This window comes from Arabidopsis thaliana (genome assembly GCF_000001735.4).
Source record: "Arabidopsis thaliana chromosome 1 sequence".
Classification (NCBI taxonomy): Eukaryota; Viridiplantae; Streptophyta; class Magnoliopsida; order Brassicales; family Brassicaceae; genus Arabidopsis; species Arabidopsis thaliana.
Window position 1 is genome coordinate 10,171,334 of NC_003070.9, and position 25,147 is coordinate 10,196,480.

General features: G+C 35.3%; 6 protein-coding genes across 16 annotated transcripts; 4 read left to right on the top strand and 2 right to left on the bottom strand.

Moving 5' to 3' along the window:
* Positions 1-349: 349 nt before the first annotated feature.
* Positions 350-1,738, top strand: AT1G29110 (Cysteine proteinases superfamily protein; the record flags this gene model as incomplete). Its single annotated transcript, NM_102652.1, has 2 exons — positions 350-803; positions 1,188-1,738. 2 exons carry the CDS (start codon positions 350-352, stop codon positions 1,736-1,738), a joined length of 1,005 nt encoding a protein of 334 aa, NP_564322.1.
* A 1,090-nt stretch (positions 1,739-2,828) lies between these two features.
* Positions 2,829-7,188, top strand: AT1G29120 (Hydrolase-like protein family). 8 transcript variants are annotated; one of them, NM_202206.2, is made up of 12 exons: positions 2,829-3,337; positions 3,883-4,030; positions 4,259-4,326; positions 4,668-4,738; positions 4,855-5,100; positions 5,408-5,571; positions 5,654-5,709; positions 5,805-5,857; positions 6,281-6,449; positions 6,528-6,625; positions 6,706-6,813; positions 6,898-7,139. In NM_202206.2, exons 1-11 carry the CDS (start codon positions 3,148-3,150, stop codon positions 6,808-6,810), a joined length of 1,368 nt encoding a protein of 455 aa, NP_973935.1. In that variant the 5' UTR covers positions 2,829-3,147; the 3' UTR covers positions 6,811-6,813; positions 6,898-7,139. The 8 variants fall into 8 exon arrangements, with proteins under 8 accessions (NP_973935.1, NP_174207.2, NP_001185110.1 ...); NM_001198181.1 differs by having other exon boundaries at positions 2,854-3,337; positions 5,802-5,857; positions 6,898-7,188; NM_001036030.1 differs by having other exon boundaries at positions 2,949-3,337; positions 6,281-6,451; positions 6,898-7,156.
* Positions 7,189-7,568: 380 nt separating this feature from the next.
* On the top strand, positions 7,569-8,892 carry AT1G29140 (Pollen Ole e 1 allergen and extensin family protein). The gene is made up of 2 exons (NM_102655.4): positions 7,569-7,864; positions 8,132-8,892. Exons 1-2 carry the CDS (start codon positions 7,696-7,698, stop codon positions 8,476-8,478), a joined length of 516 nt encoding a protein of 171 aa, NP_174209.1. The 5' UTR covers positions 7,569-7,695; the 3' UTR covers positions 8,479-8,892.
* Positions 8,893-8,968: 76 nt separating this feature from the next.
* On the top strand, positions 8,969-11,475 carry ATS9 (non-ATPase subunit 9). Of its 2 annotated transcripts, none has more exons than NM_102656.4 (2): positions 8,969-9,264; positions 9,881-11,455. In NM_102656.4, exon 2 carries the CDS (start codon positions 9,907-9,909, stop codon positions 11,164-11,166), a length of 1,260 nt encoding a protein of 419 aa, NP_174210.1. In that variant the 5' UTR covers positions 8,969-9,264; positions 9,881-9,906; the 3' UTR covers positions 11,167-11,455. The 2 variants fall into 2 exon arrangements, with proteins under 2 accessions (NP_174210.1, NP_001323322.1); NM_001332840.1 differs by lacking the exon at positions 8,969-9,264 and adding an exon at positions 9,266-9,538 and having other exon boundaries at positions 9,881-11,475.
* Positions 11,476-12,056: 581 nt separating this feature from the next.
* On the bottom strand, positions 12,057-13,179 carry AT1G29160 (Dof-type zinc finger DNA-binding family protein). The gene has a single exon (NM_102657.2). It carries the CDS (start codon positions 12,989-12,991, stop codon positions 12,464-12,466), a length of 528 nt encoding a protein of 175 aa, NP_174211.1. The 5' UTR covers positions 12,992-13,179; the 3' UTR covers positions 12,057-12,463.
* A 5,624-nt stretch (positions 13,180-18,803) lies between these two features.
* Positions 18,804-23,880, bottom strand: WAVE2 (SCAR family protein). 3 transcript variants are annotated; one of them, NM_102658.3, is made up of 9 exons: positions 23,431-23,880; positions 22,793-22,956; positions 22,267-22,390; positions 22,044-22,173; positions 21,888-21,955; positions 19,631-21,809; positions 19,414-19,506; positions 19,197-19,313; positions 18,804-19,069 (listed from the first exon to the last, which is right to left on the bottom strand). In NM_102658.3, exons 1-9 carry the CDS (start codon positions 23,565-23,567, stop codon positions 19,019-19,021), a joined length of 3,063 nt encoding a protein of 1,020 aa, NP_174212.2. In that variant the 5' UTR covers positions 23,568-23,880; the 3' UTR covers positions 18,804-19,018. The 3 variants fall into 3 exon arrangements, with proteins under 3 accessions (NP_174212.2, NP_001117375.1, NP_001117376.1); NM_001123904.2 differs by having other exon boundaries at positions 18,881-19,069; positions 19,197-19,299; positions 23,431-23,853; NM_001123903.2 differs by having other exon boundaries at positions 19,197-19,506.
* Positions 23,881-25,147: the final 1,267 nt, after the last annotated feature.

Here is a 25,147-nt window from a genome sequence, read left to right on the forward strand (position 1 = left end):
GTAACACTACCCAAAACCTAAGCTAGGTTGCTATAGTACACATAAAATATAGCTAGATCTTATCTTTTTTTTTGTAGAAAATGAAATTGTGATGAAATATATATACATTACTAGCAATACATTTGCATATAAAGAATGGAAAGTTATCTTGCAAAACAAAGAAAGAAGTTATTCCTCTAAGATCATGAAGCAAGTAAAGCAAATCACCACAATAGAGTCATAAACCTTCATTTGCTTCAACCACAATTCTCATTCCATACTATATATATATATAAAAACTCTTTCTCCCCATTTTCACTTCTTCATCACCACAACACAAACACTTTAAATATTACTCACAAAAATCGAAATGGTGTCTGTACGATCTGTGTTCGTGGCTCTAACCATTCTTTCCATGGATCTAAGGATCTCTCAAGCCAGACCTCATGTCACTTTGAACGAGCAATCAATTGTTGATTACCACCAACAATGGATGACTCAATTCTCTCGAGTTTACAAGGATGAATCCGAGAAAGAAATGAGGCTTAAAGTGTTCAAGAAAAACTTGAAATTCATTGAGAACTTCAATAATATGGGGAACCAAAGCTATACACTTGGTGTCAACGAGTTCACGGATTGGAAAACAGAAGAGTTCCTTGCGACCCACACCGGCCTCCGCGTTAACGTAACTTCACTATCCGAACTATTTAATAAAACGAAGCCATCAAGGAATTGGAACATGAGTGATATCGACATGGAAGACGAAAGCAAAGACTGGAGAGACGAAGGAGCTGTAACACCTGTTAAATATCAAGGAGCATGTCGTAAGAATACTGTGATCATTTATTATAAACACTTTACACTATAATTGGAAACAGCGTTACAAGAAAGGATAGCATATTCCGACCAAAGAATTTGTCGGAACATCTTGTTTCAGCCGAATTTCCAACGAAACAGATTCGTCGCAATTCTTTGGTCGGAAAACAATATACGTACGATATAGTAAACGGCTGGATTGGTCATTTAATTAATGTCAAAATTACATTCCACATACAAAAAAATACATTTCGCTAAACTTAATCCCCAAGATAGGGTTATTTTAGGTTTAGGGCTAACAGATGATTTGTTTACTAACAAAATGAAGTAACCAATATATATATACATGGGCAGGAAGTTGTTGGGCGTTCTCAGCGATTGGGGCGATGAAGGTTTGACAAAGATATCTGGCAAAAATCTATTAACACTGTCCGAACAACAGCTAATAGATTGCGACATAGAGAAAAACGGTGGTTGCAATGGCGGAGAATTTGAAGAAGCTTTCAAGTACATAATAAAAAACGGAGGCGTTTCTTTAGAAACGGAATACCCTTACCAAGTGAAAAAGGAGAGTTGTCGTGCCAACGCCAGACGCGCCCCACATACACAGATTAGAGGGTTTCAAATGGTTCCAAGCCACAACGAGCGTGCGTTGCTCGAGGCCGTAAGAAGACAGCCCGTCTCGGTGTTGATTGACGCAAGAGCGGACAGTTTCGGTCATTACAAAGGGGGAGTGTACGCTGGGCTGGACTGTGGGACAGACGTGAATCATGCAGTGACGATCGTTGGGTACGGAACGATGAGTGGGCTCAACTACTGGGTTCTTAAGAACTCTTGGGGTGAGAGTTGGGGAGAAAATGGTTACATGAGGATCCGTAGAGATGTGGAGTGGCCTCAAGGAATGTGTGGTATAGCTCAGGTTGCTGCTTATCCGGTTTTTTAACTAATTTACTTAGGTGGTTTTTTATATTGAAGTGATCATACATTTTGTAGCCTGGTTTATGATTGTTTACATGTGGTAAAATTGCAACTTAAACTTGACCTTAAAAACTGTAATATGTTCATTTTATTACTCCATATAAACGTATTTCCCTCACTTTCATAATAAATAAAGGGATGTGTTTTTCACTTAAATCGTGTTCCATAAGAAACATTGTTTGAATTTTCAATGCAAATTTTAAAACCAAATTTAAAATTATCGCTAATAAAACTAAAATTATAGTGTAAGACGTGTTAATTACAAGTAGATTTTGATTTTATTTTTCATCGAAAATGAACCTTTATTAACTTTAATCGAATATCAAACTAGTACAAATGATGGCAAATCCATGGGGCTGGATTAGAGACATCCAAATAGAAAGGTGAATCTACACATCCATATTAGCTAAATGGTAAGCGGCAACATTGTTGCAACGTTTTGTGAAAAGGAATTGGAACTCTTTAAATTTCTGCGACCAATAATGGATATCTTGACATGATATCCTTATGATTAAGATACCTTAGGCAGTATTATAAGTAGATTAGCAAAAAAACAAAAAAAAATTATATATGAATCCATCATTAAGCTTGATTTGTTTTTTTAACTTGTCCAAATAAAAGTTTAGTTTCAATATAACAACATCTACAACACCCGGTTACATATGATACCTCGAGGTCCACGACGACACACTAGTACACTACATATACATAACCAATTCGCACCATATGATATTTAGATACCCCTTTGACAATATCATGTAAGGGCTTTTTTGGAAAGCATCACTAACAAGTTAACAATTGGATTTTTACAAAAACCATAAAAATTTTACTCGGTTTAGTAGACAAATATATTTTGGTGTTATCTTACCATTTACACCAAAAAAAAGAAAAAAAAACTACTAGCAGTATTGATTAAAAATTTAAAACAGAAAATATATATATATATATATACCAAAAAATTGTAAATAGTATTCTTTTGACCTTTGTTTTGGAGTGAATTGGTTGATGAAGAAGAAGAAGAACCTGGTCCGATTCTAAACCTTTTTTTGAATATAAAACGGAATAAAAATATTCTGTGTTTGAGTCGCCTAACAACAACACGCACCACCCGAAATTATAAAGTAAAAGTAATAAAATCAAATTATATAAATTGGCAAAAGTCGAAGAAGATGATGATTGAATGTTTATTTGGCAGTGAATGGAAGAGATAGAGAGGAGCATGGGTCTCTGTGAAGAAGATAACGTAGAGAGAGTTATTATGTTTGATTCTGAAGCGTGACGTCACTCAGAAACCGTGAATCAAGGATCTTTCTTCCACTCCTTTCTCTGATTTTGACTTTCTCTCCTCTCTCTATATATAAGCTCAACATCAATATGTCTACGGCTTCTTCTTGGATTCAACAACCTCCTTTTAGATACTTACCGGATCGTGGCGGTTTCTCTAAGCCAAGCTCTCGCAGCGCGCGGCAGTTTTCCTCCGGCGTTGTTTCAGCTTCCGCTTCTTCTCCTTCGCCTTCATCCTCGTGCTCCTGTGGTTATTCGGAGATTTTGAATTTCGATTTCGGTAATAGGCTTTGATCTTCGAATGATGTTTGTCGTGTAGATTTAGGGATTGATTACTTTGTTCATGTTTATCGAATGATGCGTTGTTACATCTGGAAATGACCTGACATTGTACTGCAAAGTTTCATAGCTGAGGATTTCTCGATCAAAGACGTTGTTTAGGATGGTGAAGAATAGTATCGCCTAATTTAGATTGAGGAGGAGCTCAATTACAGTGTCTATATACACAGATTTGTCCCTGTTTCTGCAAGAGATAGAAGATTTTAAGATGTTAGATGATTGTGATATGCCAAGTAGAATTAGTGATAGTATGGTTTGTTTGGTCAAGAATCGGCTCTGTTTTTCTTTTGATTTAGAGCTCACAATTTCGGTGTCTATTTAAACAGATTTTTCCCTGTTTCTGCGATCGAAAATAAGCTTGAACATGTTAAATGATTGTGAGAAGCTAAGTAGAAATGGTGATAGTATGATTTGTTTGGTTAAGAATTGGCTCTGTTCTTTATAGCTTTTTCCGCGGGTTCATTTGTTTGATTTTTCTTTAAGAAGGGTCAAACAGAAGCTGGAACCAACAGGGACGCAGGGTTCAGGCAATGAGTTCCACAGCCCAACGGAAATTTTCGCTATCGAAAGGCGACTCCGATGACAAAAATGAACCTGATCATCTTCTTGTTCTTGTACATGGTATTTTGGCCAGGTATTATTTCTAAGTAGTTCATCAATTGAATGGTACTGGGTTTGCATCTTGGGAAACCCTCATGGTTTTGTTTTAGGTTGGATAGAAACTTGCAAGTATTTGAATTTGAAAGTTATGTCTATCATTGTCAAAAAAAAGAAAGAAAGTTATGTCTATCATTTCTGCTACTTTGTTTTCAGATTGAATAATTTATAGACTCCAAATTTACTAAGACACAATTACTTGCAGTCCCAGCGACTGGCTCTACGTAGAAGCTGAGCTGAAAAGACGCCTTGGAAGAAGATTCTTGATTTATGGTATGCTCATCTTGTTCTAAATTGTTATCATCTATTAGTTTAGTTGAGTAGTTGTTGGATTGTATGTATAATAGAAGAGAATTTTTGGGAATGAAATGGTAACGTAAGTTGAATGCATGTGCTGGGCACAAAATTGAAAACACTTCAAGGTCTTATATAATCTTTAGCGGCAAGAGGCGAAATATACATTTTCTTGAAAAATTTAAGATCTTTTCGTCTGGAACCACAACTCTTCTTTAGTTTTGTATTTTATTATAATACTCATGTGCTTTTATGCTATGCGTGGAATGGATCACACGTGATGTGTTTTAATTTACTCTGTTTCTCCTGAACATTCACAGCAAGTTCTTCCAATACCTTCACTAAAACATTTGGCGGGATCGATGGAGCTGGAAAACGACTAGCAGAAGAGGTGAGTTTTAATATCTTCATTTGCACCTCGTGTATAGGTAGGTCTTGGTTTTCTAGCCCTTAACTTCAGTACATGAGCTGATTTCTGTTCCCATTCTGGATGTGAGAGAGGAATAGGTTAGACAAGTTGTCCAAAAGAGCAAGAGCTTAAAGAAGATTTCGTTTTTAGCCCACTCCCTCGGTGGCTTATTTTCCAGACATGCTGTTGCTGTTCTTTACTCAGCAGCAATGGCACAAGTAAGTGATGTTGCTGTCTCTCAATCTGGCAATTCAAATCTTCTGCGAGGTAGGATTGCGGGGCTAGAACCGATTAATTTCATCACTTTGGCAACACCTCATCTAGGAGTGAGAGGCAGAAAGCAGGTTCTCTTCTTCTCTACTTATCATAATTGGAATTTTGGAATCAAAGAGTTTCATATATATCTCGCAGTACCTGTACGTAGATGTGGTGTATGCGTAATTAAGAAAGTAGTTAGTCGTTTTTCACATGTAAATTTCATCTACCTTCTCCTTGTGTTCAGACAGATATCATAAGTTTCATCAAAACTGTCTTGCGTTTTTTGCTATTTGGTCCCCTAAGTGTCTAGACTGATGAGTGATGAATATTAATTGATAATCCCTGTAAATTCTATCTCATTCTCTCCTCTTTTTCTGGAACCCCTTGTATCAGCTGCCTTTTCTGTTGGGAGTTCCTATTCTTGAGAAACTTGCTGCACCAATAGCTCCATTCTTTGTTGGTCGGACTGGTAGTCAGTTGTTCCTCACTGATGGTAAAGCTGATAAACCACCTCTTCTTTTGAGGATGGCATCTGATGGTGAAGATCTGAAATTCTTGTGAGTAATGCTCTTACCAATTTAAATCATTCGACCCCTTAATGACTTATCTGTAATCCTAATGCATTTCATTGTCTGGCAGATCGGCGCTGGGGGCATTTCGAAGTCGCATTATATATGCAAACGTATCTTATGACCGTATCCTGTGCATTTCTGTTGCTGTTTAACTAGTACAGATGTGCCTAGCTGTGTCTGCATTTGTTTTCTGAACTGTTTCCTTTGACATCAAGTAGACATGGTTGGTTGGCGTACATCTTCCATTAGGAGAGAAACTGAACTTATCAAGGTACGTTTCATGCTATATGAAGCAATGGAACCTTTCTATTTAATATTACCCCACTTGTTTTCATGTTCCTTCTATTATGTAAGTTGATTTCGACTCTGAAACGTGTAGCACACACTAGCTAGATGATGGGGTCATCGATATTGATAGTTAGCTTGCTGTGAAATGCTAACGGTAGCTAACTTATCCTGAATTTTGGAATTATGAGTAATCATAGAGGGAAAGTTTCATAGAGGTAAAGAGTCTAAGAAATGAAACAATTGTCTGTAGAGAATCACCAAAAATACTTTCGGCAATTCATTTATCTCAAGTAGCTTCGTGCAAGAAGCTCTCTGTGGCTTGTAACCAGTCAAATGAAACTTTGAAAATTATTTAGCTGTCACGAGTGAGATCTGATAGATATGTTTTTCCCCTGTTTTAATATAGCCTTCACGCCGGTCTCTGGATGGATACAAGCATGTTGTTGATGTTGAATACTGTCCACCTGTTTCATCAGATGGTGCCCATTTCCCTCCAGAAGCTGCTAAAGCCAAGGAGGCCGCACAAAGCTCTCCTAGCCCTCAGAACACACTTGAGTATCATGAAATTGTGGAAGGTGTAGAATTAGCCCAAACATTTGATTGATTCTTCTAAATCGGCATGAGATTTACAATTTATACAAATATTGGTGCAGAGGAAATGATCCGCGGTCTGCAGAGGTTGGGGTGGAAGAAAGTTGATGTCAGCTTCCACTCCACCTTCTGGCCTTACTTAGCTCATAACAACATTCACGTAAACTTCCAACATCTTCACTTTGGAGCTTTTTAATTCTTTGAAACATGGACTAACAGAGATTTTGAGTCTTGTTTCAGGTGAAAAGTGAAAGACTTTACAAAGCAGGAGCTGGAGTTATTGCACACGTTGCAGATAGTATAAAACAGCAAGAGTCTTCCACGTTTATTACCGCCAGCTTATAAATCGTGAGCATTTCGAGTGTTTGACCCGTTAATGCTGAGTGTGCTACGACATTTGAACCATTCCTGTGTTTTGCTTTTACCATACAGTTTGGGAGATCGGTGCAGATCAAGAATGTTCGCATCTTTGCTTCTTCTATTTTTTTTCTTGGCGAAATCAGAAGAAGTACAATCCAATTCATCTGTACATGATTTTCTTGTATTAGCTTGTTGATGATACAACACTTGAAAGATGTTATTATAGATTAAGGTTTCTTAAAGAGAAAAGTTATATATGTTCAACCTCTACTCTTCAAAATAACAGATTCAGCTGAAGACATTTGTTTCTAGTCAATTTGTTTTTGGAATTTTTCTTAATTCAAAGAAAATTGTGCAAAAGCTTTCATGTGCGGCTCAGATTAATTAGTCATTTACTACTAATAAAACTTTCACTTTGGGGTCTAGTAGATAATTCTCCACCCCCATTGAATCTTTTTAGTGGAGGTCTAAACATACATAAGATTCTATAGATTGACATTTGGGAAACCATCCTCATACAAAAAAGACCTAAACGGAATCTATGAAGAATTATTAACAGAAAAGAAAAACAGATGGCAATGAGAAAAGATCGGGTTCAAGGAAAACACAGCCGTACAAAACTCAAGAACAAAAACACCAAAAATAAACAAAAAAACTTCCAAAAATAGATATAGAATCACATGGTTTTGTTGTTTTGTCTATTTGTTCTCTATAAAAGGAGATATTTGGTTGGATCTATCATAGCGTCTCCTCTCAACCAAAGCTTACAATTTGTTCTCCCTTAAAAACTAAATTTTACAAATAAACTCTCAAATCCAAGAGAGGAGAAGACCGAAGTAAAAACACAAGAAAAAAAAGGATTAAGGCATAATGGCCAAATTCTTCATTGTCTTCCTTGCCTCTGCCCTATGTTTCACCACCCTCGTTCACTTCACCGCAGCTGATGCCGACGACTTTGACAAATTCCACATCAAGGGCTCCGTCTACTGCGACACATGCCGTGTCCAATTCATCACCCGTATCAGCAAATTTCTCGAGGGTAATTAACCACATTCTCTAATCAAATTCATTTGTTGAGCATACTGTCAATAGCAAAATATATTGGTTGATAAAAAATCGATCCCATTATGGTATATAGGTCAATGGTTAGAATTGTGTAGTAAAAATTCACAAAAATGATTACAAGCATATATAGACGTCTTTTTAACAATGTTAAAATTTTATAAAAATGTGGTTAGTCACATTTCTAAGAGTTAGTGTTGCAAGATTATAAGAAAAACTAATTACGTTATTGTGTGTATATCAGGGGCAAAGGTAAAGCTTGAGTGCAAGGGTCGTGAGAACCAGACAGTGACCCTAACCAAAGAAGCCGTGACCGACAACGCCGGTAACTACCAGATGGAAGTAATGGGTGACCACGAAGAGGAAGTGTGCGAGATCGTCCTCCTCCAATCACCTGACCCAGAGTGTGGAGACGTGAACAACCAAGAATTCCTAAGAAACGCAGCCAGAATCAGTCTCACGGCCAATGATGGCATTGTCTCCAACGAGACTCGAACCATTAACCCACTTGGGTTCATGAGGAAGACTCCTCTCGCTGAATGCCCTCAAGTTTTCAAGGAGCTTGGAATCGTCCCTGACGTCACCTTCTAAGCTTAATATACATATATACACACCCATATACATCGATCTCTCAAAGTCTCAACACTTTCAATTTTTTTGATGACTCTTTTTAATATATAAAACATTTATTTATGTTTTTTATGTGTCTGTCTGAGTTTACTAATTAACCATGTTTTTTTTTCGTTGTTATTGTTTTATTTTTGGGAGTTCTTTTTTACGAATGATTTGATTACCTTCCAATATTTATTTGTTACTTTTCGATTGAACAGATACATGCATGATGTAGTGAAAAACCCTACTCTAAAATAAATTTAAATCATTTACATGCATAGTGAAATTTATGACAGTTTGAGAAAGCTACATATGTAACATATAATGTGAATTATAGTTTGAGGTAAATGACTCAAACTGAAATAAGCAAAAGACAACAAATAAAATCGAACCCTTACCTAAAGAAGGCGGATCAGAGTTTTGTATATATTGGGCCTTTAGTCTGAGCCACTAGGCCTGAATCACAAAACGCGTTTTCACGACAAGCGTTTGCACCAGGATCTTTTGCAGCGTCTGGCGTTGGTTTTCAAACTCTGAATCCGAAACGCTAGATTTTAAGACGCCGAATTTGTTAAGCGTTCTCTATTTCCTGATTTCAGCATCTAAAGACAAATATACCCTTCAAAAAATTGTAAAACTACGAGAAGACTGTCCATTTATCTTTTCTTTCAAGCCAAAAAAAACTCTCGAATCTTCTTCTTCTTATTTCTTCTATACCGTCGTCGAAAAGCTTTACCAAAATCTCACGCCCCCGACGATTCATCGGTAAGTCTTGTTCTTGCGAAATTTCATTAATTCTTCTTCTGGGTTTGCTTATCAGATCTGCTTAATTCTGGGTTTTGGTATGCGTATTGTTTTCGATGTTTTAAAAAACCACATCTGGTTCCTTGTCTCGATAGTTCTAGGGTTTAGCTTTCTTCGATTTAGTTGATCTCAGTGAAGATGGGCCCGAGGATGTTCTAATTCTGATTGAAAGAAGCTGAATACAAAATTAAATAGATCTTAAAAGTATTTGAGTCGAAGAATTCGAACTGAATAAGTTAGTAATTACTGAACTATGTCTCTGTGATTCATCTTATTACTTAAAAATTAGGTTATAGTTTCATAGGCTTTGTAATTCAGTTCCTGTATTACTTATTGTAGCCTCGTTGTATCTTTGTCTTTGATAGATCTCTAGGCTTGTCTTGATCATTAGGTACAGAAGAGTTGATAAATTACAGTGATAAATTACCATCGTGGCTTGTCTTTATCTGATTATCTTGGTAATGTATCGAAGATGGATTTGTTTTTGTAGTGATGTGAAACCTAAAGAGTATCAATAAGCTTGAAAGGAGAAATATTTGAACATTGCATTAACAGGTCTATGGCTTTATTGTTGCAGGGATTTGAGTTTGCACTAAACCCACAATGGTTTCCTATCGTGCTACCACAGAGACGATTTCCCTGGCTTTAGAAGCCAACAGCTCGGAGGCTATTACGATACTGTACCAGGTTTTGGAAGACCCTTCTTCATCTCCTGAGGCTATACGGATCAAGGAGCAAGCGATTACAAACCTTTGTGATCGATTGACTGAAGAGAAGAGAGGTGAGGATCTCCGGAAACTGTTGACCAAGTTGAGGCCTTTCTTTTCCTTAATCCCCAAGGCGAAAACTGCGAAAATCGTCAGAGGAATCATTGATGCTGTGGCAAAGATTCCTGGAACAACTGATCTCCAGATCACTCTCTGCAAAGAGATGGTCGAATGGACCCGCGCTGAGAAGCGTACTTTCCTCAGGCAGCGAGTAGAGGCTAGGCTTGCAGCTCTTTTGATGGAGAACAAGGAGTATGTTGAAGCTTTGGCGTTGTTGAGTACTTTGGTAAAAGAGGTTAGGAGATTAGATGATAAGCTCCTTCTGGTCGACATAGACTTGCTGGAGAGCAAACTTCACTTCTCATTGAGAAACTTACCCAAGGCAAAAGCTGCACTCACTGCAGCTAGGACAGCTGCTAACGCTATATATGTCCCACCAGCTCAACAAGGCACGATAGATCTGCAGAGTGGGATTCTTCATGCTGAAGAGAAAGACTACAAAACCGGATACAGTTACTTCTTTGAAGCCTTTGAGTCCTTCAACGCTCTCGGAGATCCGAGAGCGGTTTTCAGTTTGAAGTACATGTTACTGTGCAAGATCATGGTTAGCCAAGCTGATGATGTTGCAGGAATAATCTCCTCAAAGGCTGGACTACAGTACGTTGGCCCTGACCTGGATGCCATGAAAGCAGTCGCTGATGCTCACTCGAAGAGGTCCTTGAAGTTGTTTGAGAACGCACTCCGTGACTACAAAGCACAGCTTGAAGATGACCCAATTGTCCACAGGCATCTCTCTTCTCTCTATGACACGCTTCTGGAGCAAAATCTGTGTCGTTTGATCGAGCCCTTCTCAAGAGTTGAGATAGCTCACATTGCTGAGCTCATTGGATTGCCGCTCGACCATGTGGAAAAGAAGCTATCTCAGATGATACTCGACAAGAAATTTGCAGGTACCTTGGATCAAGGAGCTGGATGCCTCATCATCTTCGAAGACCCAAAGGCAGATGCTATCTACTCGGCTACCCTCGAAACCATTGCAAACATGGGGAAGGTCGTCGACAGCCTTTATGTCCGGTCTGCCAAAATCATGTCCTGAGAGAGTGAGTGAGTTGGTCGTATGAATCTCATTCTATCGTTCTTTCTTTCTGGTTTTAGATATCGTTTGGACTCAAAGAAACTGATGTTTCTCAATGGAGAAAGTAAACTTGTCTGAATTGTTCACATTACTCGTTTTGCTTATGATCTTATTATGTCATGGTTTCTTACCTTTTATTAGTGCTTAAAATGTAGTTTGTTTTCATCTGGTTGTTGCAGTTTCTTTTTCTTAGCCTCGCAAGTCAACATTGTGTTCTCTTTTTCCAAAACCTTTAATCTTTACCTCATCCAAATCTCATTGATTTTTCTATCTCCGCATTTATAAATTCTGACCAACCCAGAACTCAATTCACAGGACCCACCATTTCTTTTCTCAACTCAGGACATGACTTGCACACAAGCAAGTCTTGATTTTGTTCTCTTCTTCTGTCATATTCTTTTATGTGCTGCTTCATCACAGTAGCTTTTCTAGTTAGCTTCGTGATTATTGATGAAGTAAACAAATTCTGTTAAAACGTTTATTTTAAATGTTAACACTAAAATGTGACATACTACAGTCATCCACAAAAATGTTGATAAGGCATATATTTTCACAAATCATAATATTTCGTTAAGATTTAAGACATTTTTTTGGCTGTTTGAAAAGGTTATTTATCATTAGTGGTTTACTGGTCTTTTATTGGAAGGACAAACATTTAGAGTGTTCCAATATTTGTTCAATTTCTTCTTCATAAACAGTAAAAACCTTATTCTAGTTATGTAGGTATCCCATTATTGTGTGATTGTCAGTTTATAGCTGAAAAGTGAAAACTTAAATGTCCAATTGAATGAGGTTTCTTCTTGGTTGAAAGATTAACTAGACTAATGTCCATAATCTTTAACTAACTTTACGTACACTTAAACGATGCGAAGCTACAAAGACCAAAAAAGTTAGATTTCTATAGGTTTATGAGATTGAGCAATAATAACTAAAAAAATTAGTACTACTAATAAATAGTTTCAAGGATAATTAATGGTCAACCACACCGTCTTTGTTTAGAGAAGAAAAATCCCACGGCCACGAGCTTCAATTTACAGCAAGAGAAATTAAAAAGCAACAGCTGTTTAGTAGATAAGCAAGTATTAAAAACCTACTAATTAATTAGTAATTAACTAGTTAAATTTTGTTGCTAGCCTGTACGTATCCAGAGTAATCAAAGCAAAGCAAATTTAACCACGTTCTTTCTTTCTACGGGTTAAATTATAGCAAACCACCCAAACCCAAACCCGAAAACAAACAAATAAAAATGTAAAAATAATTAACAAGATTGACCATCGGTGTAACAACGGAGCCTCTTCACCGGAAAATCATGCCGGAAACCACCGTGAGACGCCGTAGCAGCTCTCCACTCTTCCACTAGCAAAGCATCTAGCTCGACCTGATCAACAGCTCCAGTCGCAGCTCCAAGCAACTCAGCGAACCCACCGACACGTCCGGGAGGTTTTGACTTCCGACGACCGGCACCGACGGGAACATTCCGGAGAGCTCCACCGGCGGTCCAGTAACGTTGACAACCTTTGCAGAAGTGTCTTGGTTGATTAACGTTGTAGTTGTTGAAGTAACAAAACTTAGTCTCCATGCTCTTGCATCTCGGACATGGTATGATCTTGTCTGGACGCTTCTCAGCCGTCAGATCCGATGAGGGTGATCTAACGGCTGTTGTTGCTTGTAGCTCTGGCTGTTGTTGTTGTTGCTGCTCTTCTTTTTTTATCGTCTGTGTGATGTTGGCGTTGAATGTTATGGTTTTGCCAAAGAGTTTAATCCCTTGAGAATCTTGGGTCGCCATTAAAATGAGAGAGAGATAGAGAGAGAGAGAGAGAGACAAAGAGATTAAAGAGAGAGTTGTGATTAAGTTTCTTGCAGTGATGAAAGAGAGAAGAGACGTTTATAGGAAGAAGATTTCAATGTGTTTTTTTCTTTTCTTTTTGTAAAAAGATTTTGTGAAAACATTATTATATCTTTATCGTAAGAAAGGAGAGAAAAGCAATAGTGTTAGTAGGGAGAATATTAAAAAAAAATAATGAAAGAATATGTTAGGCACATTTATTGCTTATTGCATTCAAAGAAATATCGATCCATATATATCAGCTGACAAAATGTGTGTGTTCTTTTGCTTTTTTTTTTTTCCTTTTCTCCAAAATGTGTGTATTTTGGTACAGTTCTCCATTGTCTTTCCGTATATTTTAAAAAGTTTTTTTAGGAACAGTGATGTTTAACATCTCCTTTAAAAAAAATAAAAAATTGACATGACTTTTATCAAAATTTGTGTAAATTCTAGTTTTTTTTTTATAATTTACTCCCTTTGCTAAATTTCCAAATCACTAATAATATATGAATTATGCGGGATACTTACAGTGCCTAAAACTACTATAATTAACTTACAAGCTATCCAAATGTTTGTTTATCTTGGGTAAAAAAAGGCTTTGTTCGATTTAATTAATTCATAAAATTTATATTAAGATATTATTGAATATTTTTAAAATGATGTTAGTATGTCAACAGTGATTTGGAAGGGATACGTATGTTCAGTGGCAAATTCTTAATATTTTCTGAACTGGGGCTGTGTATCACAAAACAAAATTAAGATCACATTCAAAACCTAATTATATTATCCATATAATATAACTATTATTTCCTTTTAAATTCGCATAAGCATCATCCATTTCTTTTTGTTTTCACCGTTGACTAACATTTTTGGATGATTGCATCTTTGGAAATATGAGGAGAGCAATTTAAGTAGGTAACTCTCATTTCTAGTTTACTACCGGTTTCGACCCCAGTGCTTTGACCCAGTTCTTCAACATGAGATGAATATGTGAGGTCTATAGGTTTAAATTAAACAAAAAATATTTATCAAAATCTCCAAAATGTATAAATAATATAGAAATTAGGAAAAAAACATATGGAAACTTATGCGATTGAAAAAGTAAATGATGTTTCTATCAGCTGAGAACCACAACTATTAACATATAATTTTCTATTTTATGTGTATCTCCTTAATATATTTCAATGAATCTTTATTTAAGTGAGAATGATTTGGATTTGGACAAAGCCGCCAAAGAGAGAGCGTTTTTGGTGTGTTGCGTAGAAAAGGAGAAGAGATGAATAAGCATAATTAAGCATGAATGAGTAGAGGGATCAGCTTTCAATTCTAGGCTCACATCATCTTTTGGCCACTCTTTTCCAAGTCATCCATCCATTTTCTTCATTTCTTTATTTATTTCGAATAAATATAGTCCCTTTTTATTTAATAGTATTAGTAGAGTTTTGTTTTCTTATATAAAATAATATAAGCAGAGTTGAATCTACATTAAATTTATGTCAGTAAACATGACAAAAAAAAACAATAATGTTTTGATAAGGCGCGTAATTTTTTTCTTTTATAAGAGTTGGATTCATATTTTCACAAACCAGTAGATTACATTTCATGATTTTATGGGGTGTGTAAATTTTATATTCAAAGGTTTACGTCATATATATTGAAGTGAATGATCTAATGTTTTATTATTGAGACGACAATGAAACTATAGAAAAAAATTTAATATTAGATTTGTGTTCATAACTACAATAAAACTTAAAGAAAAATAAAAAATTAATACCATCTTCGTTTTATAATAGAAGATGTTTTGGGAAAACTTGTTTGTTTTATATTATAAATGTTTTCAAGTTTTTATACAAATTATATATTATTTCATATTTTCTAATTATTTTGATTATGCCGTACCTTTTTCATGATTGGATGAACCTTTTAAAAAAAGATACTTCTTAATCTGCATTTTTAGTTAAAAAATCGTATAATTTGAACGGAATAAATATTTAATTTGAATTTATTTTTCAAAGTTTTTTAAGATCTTACAAGGGATCATTTATGTTGGGATGAAACATCTGATTGATGGAGAGAAACCAATTGTGGAAACAAGAATTTGGATTTTGATGCTTGTTATGTTTTGAGGTTTTTTTTGTCAGCCAAAATATTAATTTAGAAAATAATTTTGGAATTGGTTTTTCAATCCGAAAAAAAGAACTTCTAATAATAGTATATGTGCAATCTAGTTCTAGTTGGACAACACTATGTTAAACCAAAATGGAACATCTATCCCTTCTTATCAGTCATGGTCCATGGATAGTGGTACAATTAGACTAATAATTTGTGCAATTTTGCTTGATCAACTACTAGAATGGTTGAGTGGATATTACCTTGGAGAAGAAACACATAAAGTTAAGCAAAGCATGTTTCTTTTAATATTTTGTTTAAATTAACTTTCACGTACGTTATTATTAAACACTAAAGCAAGTGTTAAAGATGAGGGAAAGGAAAAAAAAAACAAGAGGAAAAGAAAGTAAAAGAAAAAGGAAAGCACTAATCGATGTTCATGTTTCTCTTTTTTTCTCAAATTCGTGCTTTTATACTAAATGTTTTCTCATTGGTACCTTTATACTATATAGTCGCAAAAGAACAACTTTTAAGCACTTTTAAAAGAGATCGACTTTTAAGTTAAATATAAATTAAAGATGAATGTAATAGACGTATACAAAAAGGGAATATAAATGTGCGTATATATTTACGTAGACAAAGAATTTCATCCATTGAGCTATTTTTGCAAAGTATATATGCATATAAAGATAAAATATTCAGATTCTAAACAATTGTATTCATATTCCTCTAAAGGTGATTAGATTTAAGTTTATGGCCAAATCAAAATTAAAAGACAATTAAGATTTAAGAATGGTCACATCTGCATGCATGTATATTAATTGTAACAGGTAGGTTATACGACAACTTTTGGTAATACAACGCAACTGCTTTAATTTTTCTATAATCATGTAAGAAAAATCATGTCAATATAATACGGGTTTGTGTAGTGGCAATACAATGTGGGATTTATTAACGTATTGTAGATACTTCTTCATTTTAGAATTGAGATCACATGTTTCGAATATATACGGAGTACTAATACATATTATACATTGCGTGCTAGACAAATATGCATTATAAAAACAAAGGAAGGTTTAGTCATGTTCCGCATAGATTTATACTCTGTATATGTATAAACTATAACATGCTTGTATATATATAGACACATGTAATTAGTTGTACCTTGTAAAGGTGGATTATCTTTTCTTAGGCTATTTTTTTCTTCTTTCTTTAGGGTTTCAATGGATTTGGTGACTAACTTTTGTTGGTTGCCCATTTTTTTCTTTTCTCCTTTCAAATCTTAAACTTTTCAGTATGTGCTTCTTTTGGGTTCTGAAAATTCACTTTATAAAAAAAGCTCTCTTTACAAAGGAAAGCAAAGTCTTTTATATGGGTTTTGTTCTTTAATCCTATCTTTAATAAAGTGATTTGAAATTAATTAGAAGAATAAAGAAATAAATTATTATTTTTCTCTTTCATATCTATTATAGTCTTATAGAGATCTGACTCTGTACTTTCTTGATCTTATGTAGGATGAAATTATATATTTATATTTGAAATTCTCGAGTATGCTCATATATAACTTAGATATATTTTAAAATATTAGAGCATGACTAGAACATATATATATAGTTCATACTAATATCGTATGTAACTCACTATCCGGATTCAAACTCGTCTACCGTATATCGTCCAAAAATACAAATTTGATTTAGTTTGTTATCTCACATGGCCACATAAAATGTAAATTAGCTCTATAAACGTATGGTTAGGGTTTAAAAGGATATCATATTGATATTAATGATCAAAGTTTCTTTCCGAGGCTTACAACTTTCAATACTAATGGTTCCATATTCCACAGTAAAAAAGGACATCCATACAATTAATAAAGTCGATAATGTTTGATTATTGCTAGATAAAGTGGGATATTGAATAAATAATTAAACTTTATACGTGTTTAGTTTCATTGAGAAAAAGGGGCACTTTTCCTTGAGGGTACATGCTTTGAAAATCTTTACTTTCGATTTAGAATTACAACTTTTTTTAGAAAAAGGATGGAATTGAGGAGAATTATTTAAAAAAATTAATTTCGAATTTTGGAAATTTGAAATACTCATTACCCGGGTTTGGGATTGAACGCAAGACCTAGCTAATGTACGTAGGATACTACCATACTAAGCTCTTGATCAATCATTAAACGGGCACTTTCAACAACAAAAATGTGTAGACACAATTATGCTGTATGTTTCTATCATCCAGCTGAAGTTATAATTCTGTCATCCATACTTCTATAGTTCAAGAAACATTTTTTCCACAAAAACTGTTAGTACTTCAATATCCCATTTAGAAAAAAATAATCCCATCACATGTCCACAAGCAAATTTCTAAGATTTAATATTCGATATTAATAAATGCGAGACAGACATTAAGAAATTAATACAGTGCACACAATAACATAATCTCTATTATTTTTTAATCTTTTGATTCCAGTGGCAAATAGTATAAGAAAACAATTAAAGGCCACAACGTAAGCGAACTTCACGGCTTAAGTGTTTTGAGACCTCTACTTGCCAACTCACTTTTTTGATATTTTTTTAAAGTTTTTTTTATATCATCAAATCCATAATCCATTAAATTTTAAAAATAATATTTCTCCTTCAATCTTTTTAAACTGCGCGATTGCTTCAAGAAACGGTAGCACAGCTGACACAAAACTGATACTCTTCCATATAGTTCAGAGATCGAATAGAAAAACATATTTTTTTATAATGCATTTCAAACAAAAACTAATCTATTACTTCCACTACGTAAAAAAACGTAGCATTGTATATATTTTATATTTTCATTTCGTGAAGGTATATATCACGTACGACAAAATTTACTTATAAACTACACAATAAACACATGAGATATTCGACACAATAAGAATTACTTGCATAACAAGATTAAACCCTTTTATAGGTTGTCTCTCCGCAACCTAAGGTGTCGTGCATAGAGTAATTTAGAGAGGAGAATTACAATCTTAATTAACTAATCAAGCAAATATTATCAGAAGATGCACCTAACGTATAAAGTTTTCATATCTCCAAAATAGAATCGTGATGATATCTGAATTTTGATGGTAGGGCCGTCGTTGTGGAAACCACGAGTCTCAGGTTGAATTAATATTTATGCTATGGAAGAAATCAAGAATGCAATTAAAGATGATATAACATCAAGAATCCAAATACTTTTTTTTTTCATGAGAAGAATCGATTACACTGACTTGTGTTTGGATTTGATGCAACAAGTCTCCAGTTTTGGTCTCCTTTTCATTGGCATTTTGTTTATCCTCCCTGACAATATTCTTAAGATGGGTCTATGAGAACATATGCTTCTCATTCGTAACTTGAAATATATCGAATAACCGTAAACGTGAATCATTACTTTGTTTTGTCGTTCAATGTTGCTATTGCCGACTTGCTTTGATGGTAATATCAAGTCAAATGTTGATCTTGTTTATAAAATTTAGTGGTACTACAAAAAAAAAAAACTATGACCATGGATTCTTCTTAGTTGCTCTAGGATAAAAGTCCATGACTAATTTAAGTTTAGCTCTTTATGGTCATGAATTTTTTTTGTAGCAAGCTCGTGGCTAAAATCCCAAGTTCTAGAAAGTTTTCCTTAAGATGAATGGGCATTATAGATTTTACTTTCATTTTTATTTCTTGCACTACTTTATTTTCTTGAAGATACAGATCACACTCGACAAAATTTACTATCACCTACACAAATCCACACATTAGATATGATACAAAATACAAAAAATTCTTGCAGGACTAGCTTGAACCCCTTTTCTCCATTTATGTCGTTCAGAGAGTAGATTACAAAGATGAAATGGAATCTGATAAAGGGCTTTTACGTATCACTCCATGTATCGCTTTCATCTCCATCTTTGCTAGCTACAGCCTGAAAAGAAGAAAAGAGTGAGTGATAGATAATGTTGTGTTGGATTTAAGACAAAAAGTACTTAGATTCTGAAATAAAGATTAGATTTGCTTTGGATATATATAGATGCAGAAGTTAGAGGATGAACCTGGCGTATTGAGTTTGCTTTCTCCAAAATCGCGCTGATCTTAGTGTTTATGATAGGGTCAGTTGTTGCAGTAGCCGATGATGTCGTTGTCATGACCACAGGCCTAAGGTTGAATTGCTTTGATTTGAAAGAAACCAAGAATGTAGCAAAAGATGATATAACAAATCAAGCATCAGAATATAACTTTCTTTCACAAAAAGGAACTATTTGCACTCACTTGTGTTCGGATTTGTTGCAAGAAGTCTCCAGTTTCAGTCTCCTTTGCGTTGGCACTTTGTTTCTCCTCCCTGACATTATTCTTCAGATGGGCCTATGAGAACATATGCTTGTTAAGATTCGTAATTTGAACTATATTGAAAACGATCATCTGGAATATATGGAACTGACCCACACTGTAGAAAAGTAGGAAGAAAGAGTCAAAATCTTCTCCATACCTTAATTTCTGGTTTAGGAGCAGAAGTCACCATGCTAGGCAGTTCGTTCTTAGCTGTAGGCAATGAAATATGCTTCTCAAACGCAAACCTGAGAGCTTCTTGTAGTTGTAGGGACTGTGTTTTGTCTTCCATTTTCTCTGAAGGTGTCTTTGAAACCATCCATTGCATGGGTGGAAATGGCGGTGGTAAGGGCTCAGCAGGATTTTGGAGATATGAGAGGTTTACGGCGACGCAAGAACTTTCTGATTTGATCCCTAGAGGGGAAGCTTCAGCATTGTTATCAACATGCCTACTTTCGTGGAAAGAATCATATAGTTCTTGCTCTTTTCTTCCATGGCTGTCACTGGATTCTTCCCACGGCTCAGAATTTGACAAGGAGTGATTATCGCTAAGATAATCGGTATCTGACATGTAAGGAGATGATCTACAAAAAGTGTCGTCGTCAGAATAAGAATCAGGAAGGGAAGTTCCAGTCTCTGGAAGCAACTGGAAGGAGGAAAAGGTATTGTAAGTGTTGTCTCCATCTGAAAATTTAAGCTTCAGTCTCGAAGCCTGAAGAGTGTCAGCGGGATTGAGAGATATTTTCATGTGTTGAAGAGGCGGAGACGAAGTGATCCAATCAATAGGAGCTTCGTCTCTGAAGGGGTCCATAAAGGTTTTCTCATTAATATCTTGGTCACAAAACCTCCTCCTCTCTGTAGTCACTTCATCGTTCTCTGGAATCGTTGCTGGTACAGTCTTTCTATCATGTGCAAATGAATCCTTTCTGCGGAAACCACTAGTAAGAAACTTGTGGCTGAGTCCAAAAACTCCAGAAGAAGTCTCATGGGACTCTCTTTGGTCTACAATACCCATGACTATGCCATTTGAACTACCTGGATTTTGGGTTCCTGGCGTTGCTAAGCTTGAATTATTCAGAACATGTCTATGTGAAGCATTTTCAACTAGATCATCTGCTTTATCTTTTTCAGCTTCTGCAAAACCAACTGTCCTTTCCTCGGTCTTGCAATCTGGACTTAAAGAACTTGGCATTGCCAAGACTGGAGGTTTCGATGGTTTCAGTCCCAATAGACCACCATTAGTCCATATTTTAAAGGCTTCGAGATCCCCAGAAGATTCAGCTTCTGTTTCTTGATTTTCCTGTAGGCCATGATGAATCAAGGGGTTTGATGAATCAACTAAGCTGTTCTCGAGACCTGGCACAAATGTAAATGTGATGGTATCTTTTCCACCAGAATCATTACGCATATCCTTGTTTGCACAAAGATCATTTTTTTGTAAGCGGTTGATATCTGAACCCGCCTGTAGATTTTGTTGATGCATTTCAACAGATACATTTTCTGACGATGCATTCTCTTCATTTTTAAAACTGTTGGCCATAAGCCCATCCATTGATCTGCAAGAATCTTCGACACTGTAGGAATTCTGCTCTGTTTCTTGCTCACACACTGACTTTTCCAACCTCTCATCTGCAACACCACAGGAACTGCTCACTTGACTAGTTTGAAGCCCTTGATTGTTTTCAGATTCTGATTCGATAGTATTAAGCGCATCAACAAAACACTCCCCTTCGCTTTCAGTCTCTTGTTCACTATCCCTCGGTTCTCCCACAATCTCCCGACCATTTTTTATCTCTCTTACCTCATCAATCCCAGCACGTTTTCGTAGTCCTGATTCTGATTTATCATTTTCATTGTCCTTAGAATGGAAATCAACTCCACCTATCCCTTCCCCATAGCTTGGTTTCTCATCTAGAGTATCTACAACAGAGTTCGCCTCCACCATTTCAGAAGCTTCATCTGTCTGCAGACCAAGAGATTCCACTATCTCTGCTTTCTCATCCCAACTAACGCAAGAAGAGCCACGAGCAGCTTGCCCTTGAGAAGGACTAAACTGGAAATTATCATGAGCATCTTCGGTTTCACATTCAGAAAGGACTGAAGCAATAGTGCAAGAGCCTGGTGTCAAGCTGGATGAAACGAACACCCCTTTCGGTCTTTCTCCAGTCTTCAGTGAAGAAGTTGCAGTTGAAAGGCATTCATTGTAGCCTGAACCACTTCTGGACTCAAAAGAGCGAGAATGATGATCTTGAAAATCATATCTTTTTTCCATGTCACTGGTTGAGGTGGTTTTGGTAGAAGAGGTTTGTCCACTGAAGCTAAATGAAGCAAATGTCTTCCTGGAGTGAACTATGTCTGAGTTAATTATTCTTTAGGTGCACGGAAACTTAAATATGCCAACAATATCTATAATTTACCTGGCATTCTGGTTAGCCAAGGAGGCCAAACGTGACATATCTCGACTCCTTGACGAAGTTTTTTTCTTCTGTCCATGCCAGAAAACAGATATATATGTGTCAAGTAAAAGAGAATTCTACAGAAAATGGTTTACCAATTTAATCTGAGAACCACACCTTCATTTTACAATGCTTTTTATCTTTTTGGAACTTCTTGTTTCCTTGACTCAGGTTGCTTGATGCTCTTCTGAAATAAGTAGGATCTGAGTATCGCTTCAAGCAAGATCCAGGACCATTTATATCAAATCTGAGAAAATAAAGCAAAGAATCAGTATAACATGATGGATTATAGTACATAGTACATACATATCAGATATAAATATTTTAGCTTGAGGCATACTTATCAAGCAAGTGTAACCGTGGAGGACCCCTGCATTCTTCATAGGGATCCATAATAATGTGAGGCAAGTCGTCATAAATTAAGTGATTTTGCGTAATTGGGATACGAGGATGCCACTCCAGACCTGAACCCCATTAAACTCCTTCAGTTCACAAGATATAAAGTAAGAAAAATACAAGCATGACCACTTTCTCACCACCCATTACTTCCACGGTTTCAATACAATAAATAAAAGTTTGCCAAGGGGAACCAAACAACTAATACTATCAATTCAATTTTAAGTTAATCTATTTTAAGGTTTTGCAGAAGATACAATGATTTAGTTTCTCAATCATTCCAGATTCTAAACTAGCCTCGTCAGAGAAAGTTTTAGTTTTAGGGTAAGTGAAAAAGCATGTGAAGGCCTACAATGAACTAAGGATGTGACATAATTTATTAAAAGAATTAATGTGAAACCTAACAAGAATCAGACACCTTGGGTCAAGACAATAAGAAGATTGACAAGAGGGAAGAAGACAAAACAAACCTCCTGTGTATGCAAAATGTATATGAGTTGTTTGTGCAAGCATCGCCTTTTCTAGTGGAGGCACTGTAGCTTCTATATGCTGCAATCTAATCTTTAACTGATTGCTTCTTGAAGCTGTAGCCATAACTTCCTCCTGTATCCCATGAAATATCTCTGCTGCAAACCTTAATCAAGAGAAAAAGCAATCGATAAGAAAGTTTCTTCCTTTGTGCTAAAATGACCCTTATCAACCAGAGATCACTCCAAACCCAAACTAAGCTTGATATCAGAGCCGACATAAAGAGTCACCACATAAGGAGTTGCTAAGAAACATAAACTAAGCTCATGAAACAAAACTAAACACAGCAAAAATGGAGAATGATTGATAGAAACATCACAACAATCATAGAATCATAAATGAATAAAGCTTCTTCCTTTTTGCTAAAGCTTAACTCAAAAACTTCAAAGGATCATGCAATCAAAATGGGTTCCCAAATTTGTAGCTACAAACACCAATTAGATTACCTTAAACAAGTAAAGGCAATTACTTTCACACAAAGTAATGATTCTCATCTTTAACTTCACCACTAGCTCAAAGAATCATTCAACAGTAGAGATACCCAAAAGAGACGCAACATTAGCTCGAATTGAATACTTACTCAGCGAGATCACCAAGCTGACGCAAGACCCCAACAAGTCCAGTAACTGCAACACCATTGAGAATTGCTTTAGGGTCTTCACGATCGACATTTCTATACACCTCGCTTTGGTTCATACCGTATACATTCCGTGGCATTTTTTCTCTTAAAAGGTACAAAACTGTCACACATTGAGATACAAAAAGTTTTGTGGCTAAAGCATTAAGAGAGCTGGGAAAAGGATTAGGAGAAAGAATCAAAAGGTTTTTTTTTGAAGAAATTGAGAAAATGGGTTTTGATGAAAACGAGAAAAAGGTTAATGATTGTTGATGGGTTTCTGGTGAGTGAGATTGATGAGGCAGCTTAACTGCTCAAAAACAGAGAGGGAAATTTTGGAGGCAGAGAGGGAAAGAGACTGTGAGAGAGAGAGACATTGACATTGCCAATATCGCAAGCCATTCCTTTCCAATTTCATTTACCAGTGGGGGGTTTACAGAAAAGTAGAAAGACCAAATTACCCTTGTATTTTGTGTGTTATTACGTGATGGGGTTTTGAGAAAAGAAGGATTTTATTTTTATTTTTGGTTCAAAGAAAGGTTATTGGTTCGCACGATATGAACATTAAATTCTAATTTTGATTACAGAATAAATGTTCGATTTTGTAATTTAAAAATGAAGTGGTTTTCGGAAAAAAAGTGAGAGAATGTCAATGTCAAATAAATGTTTCGTCAAGTTTTGTAGTTATTTGAGTAAGGATTTGTTTGTTTGTCAATAAATAAAATTGTTGGGTTGGTTACATGTTGAAACAAAGTCCAACGAGTGAGATGGACATATTACAAATAGTACGTTCTAGTATGATACAATAAATGTAGACAATTTTTAATTGTAATCGTGGAATTCCACATTTATAATTCTTGGAACTAGGTAAATTAGTTAAGCATATCCGATGCAAAGTGGTTTCTCCAATGCATTCAAGACTCCTAGTTTTCTATACAAGAGTTAAAATCACTTGCTCTTTATGTTTACATCCACCAGAATGTTTATGATTGGGAGAACAACCCCAACAATTGAAGAAGAAGAAGAGGCAGGGATATTATGTCTCAAGAATCTCACTACAAAAAAGGTTAGTTGTATCAATTAACTTGCAACAAAAATTTAAAAAATACTAATTTGAATTACTTATTTACAATCGATACAAAAATTATAATTTAACATCAATTGCAATAACTGATGTCGTATTAGTTTGTGTGACATCAGTTCATTAAAATTAATGCAAATCTAGGTCTATTTGCCTCACTTTCACAATATTAATACAAATATGTGAATTTTAATCATTTAGAAAGTGATACAAAATTTAAATCAATAATAACCGATGCTAATTACAGATTTAGCATCAGTTGCACTAACTGATATAATTGTTTATTCAATTTGTTTACATACCACATATCTCCCACAGAAGGAAAAAAAAACCTCCATAATTTTTTTATATATGTAAAGTTACATAATTCTGGTTTTAGATGGTGTCCAAAAAGTGTAAAGTTACTATCCCAACTAAATTTAAGTGTTCGCTTAATATTAATTAATAAAGATATTTGTTTCATAAAAACTAATTTAGTATTATTTTATAAGTTATTATAATTAATATAAACACTTAAAATTATTTATTATAAATGTTGCAAATATTAACGTTATTTTGATAAATTGATACAAATAATAAATCACTTATATTCAATGATGC

Excerpts from the sequence above, each read along its gene's own strand:
- AT1G29120 (NM_001198181.1), top strand. The coding sequence starts at position 3,148 with ATGTCTACGGCTTCTTCTTGGATTCAACAACCTCCTTTTAGATACTTA. Across the intron at positions 5,101-5,407 it reads GAGTGAGAGGCAGAAAGCAG|CTGCCTTTTCTGTTGGGAGT; the intron begins GTTCTCTTCTTC and ends CCCTTGTATCAG. Across the intron at positions 6,626-6,705 it reads TAGCTCATAACAACATTCAC|GTGAAAAGTGAAAGACTTTA; the intron begins GTAAACTTCCAA and ends GTCTTGTTTCAG.
- AT1G29140 (NM_102655.4), top strand. The coding sequence starts at position 7,696 with ATGGCCAAATTCTTCATTGTCTTCCTTGCCTCTGCCCTATGTTTCACC. Across the intron at positions 7,865-8,131 it reads TATCAGCAAATTTCTCGAGG|GGGCAAAGGTAAAGCTTGAG; the intron begins GTAATTAACCAC and ends TGTGTATATCAG.
- ATS9 (NM_102656.4), top strand. The coding sequence starts at position 9,907 with ATGGTTTCCTATCGTGCTACCACAGAGACGATTTCCCTGGCTTTAGAA.
- AT1G29160 (NM_102657.2), bottom strand. The coding sequence starts at position 12,991 with ATGGCGACCCAAGATTCTCAAGGGATTAAACTCTTTGGCAAAACCATA.
- WAVE2 (NM_102658.3), bottom strand. The coding sequence starts at position 23,567 with ATGCCACGGAATGTATACGGTATGAACCAAAGCGAGGTGTATAGAAAT. Across the intron at positions 22,174-22,266 it reads CGGTTACACTTGCTTGATAA|ATTTGATATAAATGGTCCTG; the intron begins GTATGCCTCAAG and ends TTATTTTCTCAG. Across the intron at positions 19,070-19,196 it reads AAGCAAACTCAATACGCCAG|GCTGTAGCTAGCAAAGATGG; the intron begins GTTCATCCTCTA and ends TCTTCTTTTCAG.